General features: G+C 46.4%; 1 protein-coding gene across 1 annotated transcript in view; it reads left to right on the top strand.

Annotated features, from left to right (window-relative positions):
* Positions 1-697: 697 nt before the first annotated feature.
* Ube2l3 (ubiquitin conjugating enzyme E2 L3) overlaps positions 698-16,954 on the top strand; it is a 37,502-nt gene continuing 21,245 nt past the window's right edge. Inside the window, exon 1 of the mRNA XM_051150607.1 lies at positions 698-832. Within this exon, the coding sequence (XP_051006564.1) occupies positions 806-832 (27 nt within the window). The 5' untranslated portion in view covers positions 698-805. The remainder of the gene's footprint in view (positions 833-16,954) is intronic.

Below are 16,954 nucleotides of genomic sequence, written 5' to 3'. Positions count from 1 at the left end.
TATGGGTTCTCAGGAATCCAAACTCAGGTCCTACTTGAACAGGCAGGCACTTTGTCGACTGCATCACGTCTCCAGTTCCTCAGTAACTTTCTCATCTCCCAGGTGTTTTTGTTTTTTGTTTTTTGTTTTTTTTGCTTTTTTGCTTTTATTTGTTTGAGACAAGGTTTCTCTGTGTAGCCTTGGCTATCTGGACTCACTTTGTAGATCAGGCTGGCCTCGAACTCACAGAGATCCACCTACTTCTGCCTCTCAAGAGCTGGGATTAAAGGCGAGCGCTACCACCGCCCAGCTTGTTTGTTTGTTTGTTTTTTGTATTTTTCAGACAGGGTTTCTCTGTGTGTAGCCTTGGCTGTCCTGGATTTGCTTTGTAGATTAGGCTGGCCTCGAACTCACAGCAACCCGCCTACCTCTGTCTCCCAAGTGTTGGGATTAAAGTCGAGCGCCGCCACCACCACCCGGCTCATTTCCCAGTTTTGATTTCTTCACAATATTTAGCAGTGCCTGGAATACTCTCGGTTATTCAGCTATTTTGTACACATGCTATTTATAGTGAACCTACTACGTACCAGGCCCTGTATGTATTTGCCGTCGGATTGCAGGCTCTATAAAGTAAGAGTCTTTAATTGTCCAGGCCACTGGCGTCTACAAAGGACTCTGCAGCCCCGGGACTCGCACACAGTAGGCACACTTCTCTCTTCCGCGCTCTTCCCTGTTCGCCCCTCCCCCGCTCCAGGAAGTGAGGGGGGATTCTAGCCGCCTGGCCTACCGCGAAGCATTTTGGGAAAGCAGCAGCACCAGATCCAAGATGGCTGCCAGCAGGAGGCTGATGAAGGTAAAAGCCTTTCTCTGGCGCTGGCCAGGCGGGGGGGCGGCGTCCCCGGGCCGGGACCCCTACGGCGGGGCCGCGGTTCCTTGGGGCGTCGCCACTCTCCGTCCCTCGTTGCGTGGCCCCGCAGTGCCTCTGTGTCGCGTGCGGAGAGATCTAACGGGGCCGCCTAGGCCGCAGCCTGGGCGGGAGCGCAAGGCCGCGCCGGGAGCCGCCGCCGCCGCCGCCGCCGGCCCCTCGGACCAGCCTGGGCAGTTCTCGCGCCCCCTCCTCCCGGAGCGGAGCCGGGCCCCTCCGTCGCAGCGGCCGCGGTCCGGGTCGAGGACGCCGTTGATGTGTGGGGCCGGGCCCGGAGGCCCCAGCTGGGCGCCCTCGGGGAAGAAAGCCGGAGCCCCCGGCTGGGAGTCCGCGCCAGCCGCGGAGCTGCCCGGTCCTGGGCCGCGGTCGCCGGACTCGGAGCCCCGTATCCCGCCAGCCCACAGCTCCGGGAGGCTGCGAGGCCCGAGACGGGAAAGGAAGGAGGAGGGCAGGCGGCCAAAGTTAGGTCAGTTAGTTGGTGGTCTTTTGAAATTGCGTGGGGGTCCTCGAAAAATGTCGCCTTGTGACCGCGGAGTCCCACGGCGGCCAAGTTCCAACTCCATAGGAAGGCGTGGGGTCATCCTCAGTCGCCGCAGCTAAGTTCTCCTTCCTAGCCACCTCTTAGTCATCCTCATCGCCTTTCCCTGATGTAGTAAAGTGACATTTTTGAGGTGGGGGTGGGGGGCTTGGCTTCTGTCGTTCGAATCAAAACGGGCCGAAGTTTACAAAAATAACTTGCTTATACGCACTTTGTATCTCGAATGTATCCCGAGTGTCACCTCACTAGTTGGTTCTTTTGCTGAGGCTCAGTTGATTGGGGGTTTTTCACTGGTAGGTTTTCGGACATCCTCTAAAGACGACCCCCGCCTGTGTTTGAGTGCTACCTGGTTAGTGCCGTGGAGCTATCGCGGGACCGGAAATATAAAAAGACCCGGGGAGCTGGCTCCTGAGAACAGATAGCTGGGCCAAATTGTACTTTAGTTGATGGAGTCACTGGAAACAAAAGAAAGCCGTTTGTTCACTGAAATCTAGAGAGAACACTTAACTAAAAGTAGAGTGGAAGTGGGCACAAAACAATTGTGATTAAACTCCCTATCTGTTCTGCCAGTAACACCCCATCTTTTACCTAGATGGAAGGGAATGCTAATCACTTCCGTGTTCAAATCCCCAAAAGTTGTCATCAGTGTAGCCTTGTGGGTTTCAGTTTAGGAAGGTTTGTGAATGCATGCTGTTTCCTGTCCTTTTACTGAAATGAATTCATGCACCCTGTCTTAGGTACCCTTCCCAATACTTCTCCCTGATGGCCCTTCGTGGACTTGAGAGTTCTTTTTTCTAAAGCAAGTATTTAATCTTTTCTGGCTAAATCTTCTCTGGTCCTGCCCTTAGCAATTAATTCTAACTTCTTTAAAAAATTTTTCAAGTCTCTCTCTGTGTCTCTCTTCCTCTCTCTCTCTCTTCCCCCCCTCTCTCCCTCTCCCCCCATGTATGTGTGTGTCTGTCTCTGCCCCCCCCCCCCCCCCCCGTGTATATGTGTGTGTAGGTGTGTATTGTGTGTAAATTGCGCCACACATTCATGTGGAGGTTACAGTACTTGTCCGGTCAGTCCTTCCACTCACCGTAGGGGTCCAGTGTGGCTCCAGCTCAGGTGGGCAGGCTTACCAGCTGAGCCATCTCCCCTCCCAGTCCTAACTTCTTACTTGATGTGAATGAAAGACTTTTCTTAGAAAGCAGTTTCTTCAGCCCCACCTCCCACCTCAGAATTTCTGAAGGCTCTTGCACCTAATTATTACAAGGGCTGCCATCTTCCCAATTTTTATTGTGTGCTTCGTATTCACGGTCATGGGTAATCTTCCCTTTGAGTTAGATATTGTTATTTCCATTTTGTAGGTGAGAAAAGAGAATGCAGAGATTCTTTGGCTTTCCTCTGACTGCTTCACAAAGGACAGATTGCTGTGTGATTTAACTCTGCTTCATTGTGGTATCCACTCTGGTCTCCCTTTGCTCAGCCTGAGGAAAGTTCTGCTCTCTTCCAAGGGATTCCCCTTCTTTGCAGAGCAGTTCTTGGGTCAGCACCTGCGCCTTGGACTGGCTTGTGCTCCCCTCCAACACAGCTCTTTACATTTTTTTTTAAACTTTATTTATTTATTACCATGTATACAGTGCTCTGCCTGCAGGTACACCTGCAGGCCAGAAGAGGGCATCAGATTACATTACAGATAGTTGTGAGCCACCATGTGGTTGCTGGGAATGGAACTCAGGAGCTCTGGAGGAGCAGTCAGATCCCTTAACCTCTGAGCCATCTCTCCAGCCCCCCTCTTTACATTTTGATAGGGTTTTTTGTTTGTTTGTTTGTTTGTTTGTTTGTTTTTCTAGACAGAGTCTCTCTGTGTAGTCCTGGCTGTCGTGAACTCACAAGGATCCACCTGCCTCTGCCTCCCAAATGCTAGGATTAAAGGTGTGTGCCACCACCACCTGGCTTGTTTTTGTTTTTTTTGAGACAAGGTCTTACTCAGTATCCCAGACTTGACTTCAAATTCAAAGTGATTGTCCTGCCTCAGCCTCCTGTCTGCTAGAATTACAGGAATGAGCCAGGTGGACCAGCTGATCTGACGTCATCCTGGTACCCCCTGTCTAGCCCCATCGACCCAGTTTGGAATCCCCAGGCTGGCAGACATCTGGGAGGGGAATCACAGTTTTAAAATTGTTTTAAAAAATTAGAGCTCGGGGGAAAAAGTACTAAGTACTTACTAATTCAAGCTTATGAAGTTCTTTTTTGTTTTCAACACTCAAAGTTAGTCTGTTGTCACCTAAATCTTTGTAAGACAATTTGACTTTAGATTGGGAGATTAAAAAAAGATTTATTTATTATGTATACAGTGCTCTACCTGCATGTACACCTGCAGAAGAGGGCATAAGATCACATCATAGATGGTTGTGAGCCACCATGTGGTTGCTGGGAATTGAACTCAGGACCTCTGGAAGAGCAGTCAGTGCTCTTAACCTCTAAGCCATCTCTCCATCCCGAGATTGGGAGATTTAAAAAATTTTTCGAGTCAGGGTCTCTCTGTGTAGCCTTGGCTGTCCTGGACTTGCTTTGTAGATCAGGATGGCCTCAAACTCACAGCGATCCACCTGCCTCTGCCTCCCGAGTGTGCTGTGACTAAGGGCAGGTGTCACCACACCTGGTGTGTGTTTTGTTTTTTTATTGTATGTGCATTGGTATTTTTTTTTTTTTTCATGTATGTCTGTATGAGTGTGTTGGATTACCTGGAACTGGAGTTAACAGAGAATTCTGAGCTGCCATGTAGTTGTTGGGAATTGAACCCAGGCCCTCTGGAAGCGTCATCAGCGCTCTTAACCACTGAGTTCTGTGTCCAGCCCACGTTGGGAGAGTTATAGCTCAGGAGAAAGGGTAGGCCATGGTGAGATGAGATGGTGCACTGAGTCTCCATGGTGTTAAATGTGAAAACTGTTTGTTGTTAAATTGCCTACATCTTTTCTTCAAGATTCCATAGAAGGGATATGTGTGTGTAATATATAAAGATAAAAGATTCTTTTATCTCAGGAAGGAAATTATGTTTATATGTTGCTGATCATTGGTTTTGAGAGTTTAAACTTGGAGAGGGGTGTGGTGGCACATGTCTAATACCAGGACTTGGATGTAGAGGCAGGTGGATCTCTGAGTTCAACAGAGAAAGACAGAGACAGAGACAGAGACAGAGAGACAGAGAGAGAGAGACAGAGAATGAGAATGAGAATGTGTGTGTGTGTGTGTATTTAAACTTAATTAGTTGCAGAACAAGATTTAAAAAACAAGCCGAGCCCAGCACTCGGGAGGCAGAGGCAGGCGGATCGCTGTGAGTTCAAGGCCAGCGTAGTGTACAAAGCGAGTCTAGGACAGCCAAGGCTATACAGAAAGACCTTGTCTGAAAAAAAACAAAACAAAAAACCAACCAACCAACCAAACAAACAAAAAAACAAGCCGGGAAGACAGAGGCCGTGGCACACATCTGTAATCACAGCAGAAACAGGAGGATGGGTCTCTTTGAGTTCAAGGCCAGCCTGGTCTACAAAGTGAGTCCAGGACAGCCATGGCTACACAGAGAGACCCTGTCTCGAAAAGCCAAAATTAAATTTAAAAATACGCTAGGTATGGCATAGTCTAGCACCTGTAGTCCTAGCACTGTAAAGGCAGGGATGGGGATGGAGACTGAGACCGGGCGTTCACGGCTGCATACTGAGTTGAGGCCAGGCTGGGCTCCATGAGCTCCTGTCTCAGACAGCAAAGCCAAGAAAGCTACTTGCTGATCAACAGTGTCCCAAGACTTTATATAGAAATAAAGGAATTTCCTGAGCTGAAACTTGAAGCAGGTTGTTGTTGTTGTTGTTGTTGTTGTTGTTGTTATTTTGGCTTTTATGAAACAGTGTTTCACTATGTAGTTCTAGCTGTCCTGGAACTCTGTGTAGATCAAGCTGTCCTCAGACTCACAGAGACCTGCCTGCCTGTGCCTCCCAAGTGCGCCTGGCTGTGTTACTAGTGTTCTGCCTGGGTGTTTGTGTACCATGTGCTTTCCTGGTGCCAGCAGAACCCAAAAGTCCCAGAACCATGGGACTGGAGTTTGGGACAGTTGTTGACCCACCATGTGGGTCCAGGGGATTGAATCCTTGGAAGAACAGCTAGTACTCTTAACCTATGGCCATCTCTTTAGCCCTTTAGATATTTCTTTTTTCTTTTCTTTCATTTTTTGTTCTTTTTCTTTATTTTTTGAGATTTCCTTTTTTTTTTTTTTGAGATAAGGTTTTTCTCAGTGTGTAGCTTTAGCTGTCCTGGACTCACTCTGTAGACCAGACTGGCCTCCAACTCAAAGATCTGCCTGCCTCTGCCTCCCAAGTGCTGGGATTTAAGAGTCTTAAGAACCTTCAGATAGCCGGGCATGGTGGCGCACGCCTTTAATCCCAGCACTCGGGAGGCAGAGGCAGGCGGATCGCTGTGAGTTCGAGGCCAGCCTGGTCTACAAAGTGAGTCCAGGATGGCCAAGGCTACACAGAGAAACCCTGTCTCGAAAAACCAAAAAAAAAAAAAAAAAAAGAACCTTCAGATATTTCTTAATAATGTTAAACTGTTAACAGATAATATAATACAACAGTAATAAAATCAGTGATATAGATATTTATATATGTATAATATGGCTGAGAAGTTATTTTAGGAAAAATAAATTTGAGAAAGCTTAAATATTTATTTATTTATTTATTTTATTTGTATGAGTGCTTTGGATGCATGTATGTCTGTGTATCACTTGTGTTGAGTGCTGCCCTTAGAGATCAGAAGAGGGTGTTAAGCCTGGGTATGATGGCACTTACCCTTGGTTCCAGCACTTTGTAAGCAGAGGCAGGAAGATATATGTTGTTCAAGTCTAACCTGGTCTACATAGCAAGTTCCAGTTCATCCAGGACTAGAGATAGACTATGTCTCAAAAAATAAAACAAAAAGGAAAGAGAGAAAAAGAAGAGGATATTGGATTTCCTGGAACTGGAGTTATATTAATTGTGAACTGTTGTGTGGGTGCTAGGAATTGAACCTGATTTTTCTTTGTTTTTGTTTTTTGTTTCTTGTTTTTTTCGAGACAGGGTTTCTCTGTGTAGCCTTGGCTGTCCTGGACTCACTTTGTAGACCAGTCTAGCCTTCAATTCATAGCAATCCACCTGCCTCTGCCTCCCAAGTGCTAGGATTAAAGGTGAGCGCCACCACACCCGGCAGGTTTTTGGTTTTTCAAGGCAGGGTTTCTTTGTGTAGCCTTGGTTGTCCTGGACTTGCTATGTATACCAGGCTGGCCTTGAACTCAACAAAGATCCTCATGCCTCTGCCTCCTGAGTGCGGGGATTAAAGATGTGAGCCACTGCCCAGCTAGTGGTTTTTTGTTTTGTTTTGTTTTTGAGACAGGGTTTCTCTGTGTATATCCCTGGCTGTTCTGGGCCTCAAACTCACAGGGATCAGCCTGCCCCTGCCTCCAGAGTGCTGGGATTAAAGGCGTGCGCCACCACGCCTGGCCTCCTGGAAGAGCTCCCCGCCCCCCAAGACAGGGTCTCTTTGTGTAGCCTTGGCTATGTTCCCAGACTCCCTTTGTAGACCAGGCTGGCCTCGAACTCACAGGGATCAGCCTGCCCCTGCCTCCAGAGTGCTGGGATTAAAGGCGTGCGCCACCACGCCTGGCCTCCTGGAAGAGCTCCCTGCCCCCCAAGACAGGGTCTCTTTGTGTAGCCTTGGCTATGTTCCCAGACTCCCTTTGTAGACCAGGCTGGCCTTGAACTCACAGCGATCCACCTGCCTCTGCCTCCCGAGTGCTGGGATTAAAGGTGTGTGCCACCAAGCCCAGCCTAGAGCCAAGGAACTGAGATTTGTAGCATCTTTCTTTCTTTCTTTCTTTCTTTCTTTCTTTCTTTCTTTCTTTCTTTCTTCTCCTCCTCCTTTCCTCCTCCTCCTCCTTCTTTTTTTGGTATTTTGAGACAGAGTCTCTCTGTAGCCTTGACTGTCCTAGACTTGCTTTGTAGAACAAGCTAGGTTTGAATTTACAGAGATCTGCCTGCCTCTGCCTCCGAGAGTGCTGGGATTACAGCCCAGCGCCACCATGCCCAGCTGCTTTGTAACATCTTTTGAGTGATTTTGAAGTAGTACTCTAAACTCCACATTGGTTTATCAACATTTGCCAGGCAGCGGGAGTTATTTAATAAGTTTACTCCTTGGAATTTATTGTATTAAGCAGGAAACTATTTTGCTCTTGGATGCATGCTTATATTTTTCCAATCTGGTAATTAACTATAGAGCAATGGTATGGTCTGGTAAGAGGTGGGGAGAGCTAGGTGTGATGGTATGTTTATGTAGTACTAGCTACTAAGGAGCTTGGGTCAGGAAGATCACTGGGAGCTGGGAGTTCCAGGCTAATTTGGGCAACATAGTGTGTGTAAGACTAGTTTAAAACACAAGGAGGCTGGGCAGTGGTGGTGGTGGTGCATGCCTTTAATTCCAGCAGAGGCAGGCAGATCTCTGAAATTGAGGCCAGCCTGGTCTACCTAGTTGCTAGGACAACCAAGGCTAAACAGAGAAATCCTGTCTGAAACAAACAACAACAACAAATCAAAAAGAAAAAAATTGAAAGGAGATGAGGAGTGAGGGAAGTTTTCTATATGATGTTATATATGATAAGCCATTGTATTTTTTTATCTTTTGGTTTTGAGACAGGGTTTCTCTGTGTAGCCTTGGCTGTCCTGGACTCACTCTGTAGACCAGGCTGGCCTCGAACTCATGGGGATCCGCCTGCCTCTGCCTCCCAAGTACTGGCTTGATAAGCCATTGTAAATGGCTTGAATCCATTCTGAGAATGGATGCTTTGATTTTTTAAACTAAGGAAAGTTTGTTTTTCGTGTGTGATGTGTGATGTGTTTGACTTATTGTTGCACACGTGTATAAATTAGAGAACAAGTGTTGGGAGTTGGCCAAGCTCACTTGGCCATCTCCTCAGGTACTGCCCTAGTTTTGCTTTTCTTGCTGCTGGTGGTACTGGGGATTAAACATGTATGCTTAGCAAGAGTGTTACCCTTCCTATCTTACCACATTTGCATTTTTTATCATAAGGGTATGTATTCCAGTAAATTGAGACTAATTCAGCTATCCTTAGTGGCACTGGTGTTTGTGTGTGTGTGTGTGTGTGTGTGTGTGTGTGTGTGTCTGAATACCCAGGGCTCATGGTAGAGAAGTATTCTACCACTAAACTATATGCTCCCTCCCTTGGGTTATTTGACCTATTTATTTATTTGGACAGGGTTTTTCACTGTGTAGATGTTGGCTGTCCTGGAACTCATGCTGTAGACCAGGCCTTGGCTGTCCTAGAACTTACTCTGTAGGCCAGGCCTTGGCTGTCCTTGAGCTCAGAGACCCCTCCGCCTCCCTCTGCCTGTGGTGTGCACTACCACTGTCCAGCTTCTCACTGGGCTTAAAAATTTTAAACTTTGTTTTATGTGTATGGATGTTTCACCTACATTTATGTGTATGTACTATGTTCATGCGTGGTGCTCAAGTAGGGCAAAAGAAGGTATTGGCTCCCCTAGGACTGGAGTTAGAGACAGTTGTCAACTGCCATGTGGGTGCTGGGAATTGAACCTGGACCCTCTGGAAGAGCACACAGATAGTCTTTTCTTTTCAAGACAGGGTTTCTCTGTGTAGCCTTGGCTGTCCTGGACTCACTTTGTAGACCAGGCTGGCCTCGAACTCACAGGGATCCGCCTGCCTCTGCCTTCCAAGTGCTGGGATTAAAGGCGCGCGCCACCACGCCTGGCCTTTGTTGTTGTTTTTGAGATAGTCTTTTCTTAACTGTTGAGATATCTGTTCAGGTGTGTGTGCGCGTGCACATGCATGTTTTCCTTTGGTTGGTTTTTTTTTTTTTGAGACAGGGTTTCTCTGTGTAGCCTTAGCTGTCATGGACTCTTTGTAGACCAGGCTGGTCACGAACTCACAGTGATCCCCCACCACGCCTGGGTAGGCTCATGTTTTTCATTGCAGTTTGTGTATAGGGGTCAGAGAATAGCTTGTGGAAGTTGTTTCACTCCTTTCACCAAGGTTTCTGAGTTAGGCTTGAGCAGCATGCCCTTTTATCTGCTGAGCCCTCTTTTGTGGCACTCTGGATTTTTTCTTTCTTAAAGATATACCTATTTTACGTATTTGAGTATTTTCCCTAACTGTGTGGCTTTGTGCCATCTGTGTCGTGCCCACAAGCCAGAAGAGGGTGTCTGATTCCCTGAGAACTAGAGTTGCAGGCAGTTGTTGAGCCACCATGTGGTTCTGGAAATTGAACTCTGGTCCCCTGGAAGAGCTGCTAAGCCATCACTTTACCCCGGCTCTGGAATTTTGGATTGGTATCCCCCACACCTATTTCCCCAACCCCCTTCAGCATCAGAGGTCTACCCCAGGGTCTTGTAATGTATAGCTGAACTCAATCACTGACCTCTAACTCCCCTTAATTGGTGTCCAAGGGATCCAACCTGGAACCTTAAGCATGCTGGGTAGGCAGCCACCCAGTGAGCCATATGCTCCCATGTGATGTATCCGTGTCTTCTCTGTGTCAGAGTAACTTTCTGTCCTTTGAGTCTCTGCTTAAGGGGTACCTAGTTTGGGCTCTGATAAATGAGTTATGAAATGTTAAGCATCTGGCTCTCAGGAATCCTATCTGTCCATGTTGTCTTGCCAATTCAATAGCAGCATGCACTGCCGGGAAAGACACCCCAACCCCAATGGCTTAAGGGGTTTAAGAATTGAATAGAGCTGGGCCTTGTAGCGCCTGACTTTAATCCCAGCATGTGAGAGGCAGGGAGATTGCTGTGAGTTGGAGGCCAGCCTGGTCTACAAAGCAAGTCCAGGACAGACAAGGCCACACAGAGAAACCCTGTCTCGAAAAACCACCACCACCACCACCAACAACAACAACAAAGAATTGAATGGAATGTCAGTAGTTGAAGAGAAATCCTTGTGGCTGGCCTTCGACTGCTTAGAATACAGACCAGTGAAGCTGACTCCTCCTCCTCGTAGAATGGGTATAGTGCCCTGAGGAGTTCCAGAGACTCAGCAGCCTCCTAAGCAGGCAGCCCACGTCTGGTACTGTGTTGTCCAGTGCTGATGGGCTGTAGGACAGGGAGCAGAACTGCCTCGTGGGTCTTAGGTGTCAGTTGCAGGCCTGGAAGGACTGGGTGGGAGGAGAGACCAAGACCTTCCCTCATATTGTTGGTGACTAGGCTCATTCTTGGTGATCGAGAGCTTTAGTTCTCAATTTTGAGTCTTGCGCTTAACTGTCTTTTTTTTTAATTGTGCTTAACTATCTTAGCCAAGTAGTCCTGAGCATGGTAATGTCGCTGCCTTAAGTTACTCCATCTGTGTGTAGCTTAAATGAATTAAGTTAAATAAGGTAGAATATTTGTCATAGACTAAGATTTAGATAATCGGAAATAACAGGGAAAGCACATGGGGCACTGTGGTTCTCTATGGTCTTACTGTGTAGACCAGGCTGGTCTCAAATCACAGAGATTTGCTTGCCTTTGCTCAGGTGCTGGGAAAAAAAGATATGTACTACCACACCCACCTGTTTGTTTCCCAAATCTGAGAAGGAATCCCTAGAGTGTGTCTCAGGGTTTTGTTTTGTTTTGTTTTTAGAGACAGGGTTTCTGTGTAACCGCTCTGGCTGTCCTAGATTCGCTCTGTAGACCAGGCTGGCCTCTAATGGGACAGACCCACCTGCCTCTGCCTCCCAGGTGCTGGAATTAAAGGCCACCACCGCCTGGCATGTATTAGCTTTCGTCCTGTCTATAGTGTGCCCTTTTTTCTTTTTGTGTGTGTGTTGAGTGAGTGCATTAGTGTTGGTGGTGCATACACTGAGGTGTGTGTGTAGAGAGAGGTGAGAGAAAGGACCAGTTGTGCTGCTTTGACACTCTGTAACTTACCTGAAGTTTGCTGTTGGGCATGCTGTTCTACATAGAGAGTTCCAGGTCAATCCAGATTACACAGAGTCCCAGGCGTTCCCCCACCAAAAAAGCCACAACAAACAGAGATTCTCCCCTAAACAGTCTGTTTTTGAAAACAATTAAAAGGGGCTGGAGAATTGGCTCAGAGGTTAAGACCACTTATTGCCCCAGGCCTGGTGGCAGCCACCTTTCTTTATTTAATCTCAGCATTTGGGAGGCAGAGACAGGAGGATCTCTGTGAGTTCAAGGCCAGCCTGGTCTACAAAGTGAGTCCAGGACAGCCAGGGTTCTGTGTAACAGAAAAACTCTGTCTCAAACAAAAAACAAACAAACAAAAACCCCAACCCAACAAAATTATTGCTCTTACAGAGGACCCAGTGCCCACATGGTGGTTCACAACCATCAGTCATTGCAACTCAGTGAATCCAACATGTGCTGAACATACATATATTCAAGCAAACATAAACTATCATATAACACATGGAATATAAAATATAGCACAAAATCTTTTTAAATTTTTTAAATCTCCAACTCAACAGAGATCCGCCTACCTCTGCCTCCCGAGTGCTGGAATTAAAGGCGTCATGCACCACCACGCCTGGCCAAAATTTATTTTTTAAATTTATGTGCTTTGCCTGCATGTATGTGTGTGCATCATGTGCATGCATGTCTGGTGACTGAGGAGGTCAGAAGAAGGTGTCGGATCTCCTGGAGCTGGAGCCATCGTGTAGGTGCTCGAAGCTGAACCCTGGTCCTCTGCGAGAGCATGCGCTCTCAACCACTAGGTGGACTGCCTCGTCCCCCACCGTCTCTTAGGACTCCAGAGCTCTGGAGGCCTTACACAACAGAAGCTGATGCAGTTCATTCAACCAGGAAGCTGAAGTGGGAGTGAGCTGGCTGCCCTGCTCTAAGCCCTCAGCTCCTGTTATTTGGATGGCTGCTCTTGGGCTTTAGAGGGCACGGTGGTGGTTTGGATTCATTTTGTTTTTAAAGCAGTTTTGGGGGTTACCCTATGCATTCCAGACAAGATTCTGAGCTACACCCTAGTTCTTGTGCTCATTTTGACAGTTCTAGGTTGATATTATTTTCTCTCTATTCTTTTGTCAAATTTTGTTTTTATTGTAGCATAGTTCATCAACAGTTTTGATAGCTACTCACCCAGCAGGCACACAAGAGCAGACACCAGTGTCAAAGCCAGTGCTTATTGGCAGGGTCTGTATATTTCTACAAGGGGACACTGCCCAACTCTGTCACTAGTGGGGAAAGAAAGTAGAACTCAGAAGACTCTGAGATGTTTATAAGGTGGTAACCGACTGCTTTACATCAGCACTTCTTGTCATGAAAGTCAACCGAAGTTACATACAGAGGAACCTGCCCCTCCCTGTGCTGGGTCTCTACCCCAGCTCTGCGCTCCAGCCTTCACCATGTGTTTGACAAAGACAGTTCCTGGTTTTCTTGTTCCGTGTCTCTAGGTCTGACCGACTTGAGGCTGGTGTCCTGGTCCTTGAGCTCCCAGTTTAGTTGGGGTGCTGGACTCTGGAGTCTGTAATGTAGGTCAGCAATGTCAGGCACACCCATGTTCAGATAAAGGCAAACACATTCCGGGAGCTAGGCCTATGAGAAGCTGCCTGCCTGTGGAGCTGGGGCCCTGATGGGGCTTGCCCAGGGGAAGTGTAGGCAGCATTTCCCTGTAAGCCTGTGTTGTAGCTGTCTTCAGTTACGCTTTCTTAGATTGACCTGAGGCTGTGATAGAGTCTCAGAGACTTAAATTTAGATGTTAATTTCTGCTTTTAATTAATTTGTGTTGTTTCTTTCAGACTTTGTGGGTATGGCCTCATAGAATTGTGATGATAGTTGCAGTTGTTAATATGTAGTTGGTATGTTACTTTTAATAATTAAGTAAGCCGGGCTGGGTGGCACATGCCTGTAATCCCAGCACTCGGGAGGCAGAGGCAGGAGGATCTCTGTGAGCTCGAGTCTAACCTGGTCTACAAAGTGAGTCCAGGACAGCCAGGGCTACACAGAGAGACCCTGTCTTGAAAAACAACAAAACAAAAAATTAAGTGAAAGCATACAGCTTAATCCATGGAAGATGCCATGTGGACATGAGTTGTACCCTCCTATTTGCCGAGAATTAATTGAAATAAGATTTATATTAAAACATTCTGGGGCTGGAGAGATGGCTCAGCGGTTAAGAGCACTGACTGCTCTTCCAGAGGTCATGAGTTCAATTCCCAGCAACCACATGGTGGCTCACAACCATCTATAATGTGATCTGATGTGCATTGTATACATAATAAATAAATAAATCTTAAAAGAAAAAAACAATACTAACTTAAAAAAAAAACCATTCTGAAGGATTATATTTAAATTTGCAGTATATGCAATGATACCAAGACTTGTAATTGCATTGTCAAGCACTTTCATTGTATAAACTTGTTGGGAAGTTTTCATTGATGCTAAACTTAAAAAATGTAATTTAATTTTACTAATATTTCTTTTGAGACAAAGTCTCACTTTGTAGTCCTGTCTATCCTGGAAATCACTATTTGAACAGCCTAGCCTCAAACTTAGAGAGGTCTGCTTGTCTCTGTTGAGATTAAAGGTGTGCACCACCACACCCAAATTTTGTTTTACTTTCATTTTACATTGTATGTTTGTGTGTTGGTATGTGCATGTGAATACAGTACCCTCTGCGGTCAGAGGAGGGCACTGGATTTCCTGGAGCTGGAGTTTCAGGGAATTGAAACTTGGGTCATCTGTGAAAAGCAGTATGTGCTTTTAATTGTTGAACTATCTTCCTGCCTGCTTTTATTTTATATTTCAAGAAAGAGTTTCAATATGTAGCCTTGGTTGGCCTATACCTCACAGAGATTTTTCAGGCGTGTGGCACCACTCCTGGCAAAATCATTTGCGTCACACAAAATCAGGGAGGGGCTGTTCTGTGTTGTTAATGTTCTGTCAGGAGTGTGTGTGATGTGTAAACTCTCCTACATGCCCAACTCCATCTGGTAGGGTTTTGTTTGTTTGTTTGTTGTTGTTGTTGCTGTTGTTTAGGTTTTTTGAGACAGGGTTTCTCTGTGTAGCCTTGGCTATCCTGGACTCACTTTGTAGACCAGGCTGGCCTCGAACTCACAGAGGTCCGGGCCTGCCTCTGCCTCCCGAGTGCTGGGATAACAGGCGTGAGCCACCACACCTGGCTTTTGGTAGGGTTTGTTTTAGCCAGCTAAGAGGAGCTTGAAACAAAACACTGACAGCAATGGAAGGCTGGAAGCATTGCCATGCTGTAGTTTTGTTGTTGTTACTTGTTTTTTTGAGACAGGGTTTCTCTGTGTAGCTTTGGCTGGCCTTGAACTTGCTCTGTAACTAGGCTGGCCTCAAACTCAGAGATCTACCTGCCTCTGGCACCATCTTTTGTGTGTGTGTGTGTGTATGTGTGTGTGTGTGTGTTTAGCTTTTTACTTTAAACACTTGAATTTAAGTACTTGCTATTAGGGGAGGGAGGGGACATGTTTCTGCCACAGGGCAATTGGCAGTCACAGTACAAGTTGGTTTTCTGGGCTGGAGTTCAGTGGTTTAGAGCACTGGCTGTTTTCCAGAGGACCCCAGTCATTCCCAGCACCCACACTGCAGCTCATAACTGTTTGTTCCATAGGATCTGACACCCTCACACAGACAAGGTATGCAGACAAAACACCAAAGTACATAAAATAAAAAATGTTATTTAAAAAAACCCAAAGAGTTGGTTTTCTTCTTTGATCATGTAGGTCCTGGAGATTGAACTCAGCTTGTCAGGTTAGGCGGCAGGCTCCTTTACCTATGCAGCCGACTTTCCAGCCTTCTGTTTGTATATTTTTTCTTTTTTTTTTTTTTTTTTTTTTTTTTTTTTTGTTTTTCGAGACAGGGTTTCTCCGTGTAGCCTTGGCCATCCTGGACTCACTTTGTAGACCAGGCTGGCTTCGAACTCACAGCAATCCGCCTGCCTCTGCCTCCCGAGTGCTGGGATTAAAGGCATGCGCCACCACGCCCGGCGTATGTATATTTTTTCATCTCCCAATTTATTTTGCTTTATTATTTTTCTTTTGGTTTTTTCTTTTTAGGTTTTTCTTTTTTCTTTTTTTTCCTTCTTTCTTTCTTTCTTTGTAGGTTTTTTGAGACAGAATTTCTCTGTGTAACAGTCCTGGCTTTCCTGGATTCTCTTTGTAGACCAGGCTGACCTCGAACTCACATCAATTCACCTGCCTCTGCCTCCCAAGTGCTGGGATTAAAAGTGTGAACCACCACCGCCCAGCTTTTTATTTTTGTTTGGTTTTTAGAGACAGGATTTCTCTTTGTTATCCTGGCTGACTTGACTGGCTTTGTAGACCAGGCTGGCCTCAAACTCACAGCGATCGGCCTGCTTCCGCTGTCTCCCAAGTGCTGGAAATACAGGCATGTGGCACCACACCCAGCTTGGCTTATTTTTAAACGTGTATACATATGTGTGTGAAATATGTGCATATGAGTGCAAGTGCCCATGGAGACCAGAAAAGATCGTGATATCCTCTGGAGCTGGAGATACAAGCAGATGTGAGCTGTTGAGTGTGGATGCTGAATTCAGATCCTCTATGGAAGCAGTGTGTGCTCTCAACAACTGAGCTATCTCTACAGCCTGGTGTGGGGGCACACACCTGTATTCCCAGCGCTTGGGAGGCAGAGGCAGGCAGATCTCTGTGAGTTTGAGGCCAGCCTGGACTACAAAGTGAGTCCAGGACAGCCAAGGCTACACAGAGAAACCGTGCCTCAAAAACCTGTGTTACCCAGGTTGGTCTTGAACCCACTTGCTTACTCCTGCCTCTCTTTCCCTGATAATGACAGGCTCTTCTTTGTAAGTATTGGCATGTGCAAATATTACTCAAAGCAAGCTAATAAACCTTACTAGAATCTTGTACAAGAAATAGAAGCACCTACTATGCCCAACTTCTTTTTTCTAATTATTGTGTGTATGGTGGGAGGTGGGGACATAATTTTGGGGAGTTAATTCTTCCTTCTGTCTTTATGCCCGGCATTTAAAAAATATTTTTAATGCATATGTGTATGATGTATATGTTCGGATGTGTGTGCCGTGACATGTTATAGAGGTTTAAAAAAAAAAAGCCGAGTGGTGGTGGGCACACCTTTAATCCCAGCACTTGGGAGGCTGAGGCAGGTGGATCACTGTGAGTTCGAGGCCAGCCTGGTCTACAAAGTGAATCCAGGATAGTCAAGGCTACACAAAGAAACCCTGTCTCAAAAAAACAACCAAATAACCAAACAAACCAAAAGACTTGTTATAGAGGTCAGAAGACAACTTTGTGGAGTCATTTCTTTCCTCTTTACTTAGGTTTCAGTATTCAAATGCAGGTTGCCAGGCTTGTGAAGCAAGTTGAGAGCAGCAGTTAAAGGTACAGGCTGCTCTTCTGGGGGACTTGAATTCATTTCCAAGCACTCACATGGTGGCTCACAACCATCTGTAACTCCAGTTCCAGGGAATTCAGTATCCTTCTCTGGCCTTGTAGAAAGATGCTT

This window comes from Acomys russatus, chromosome 8 (genome assembly GCF_903995435.1).
Source record: "Acomys russatus chromosome 8, mAcoRus1.1, whole genome shotgun sequence".
Taxonomy (NCBI): Eukaryota; Metazoa; Chordata; class Mammalia; order Rodentia; family Muridae; genus Acomys; species Acomys russatus.
The sequence above is the reverse complement of the archived record's forward strand: the minus strand, read 5'-3'. Positions and strand labels throughout refer to the sequence as shown.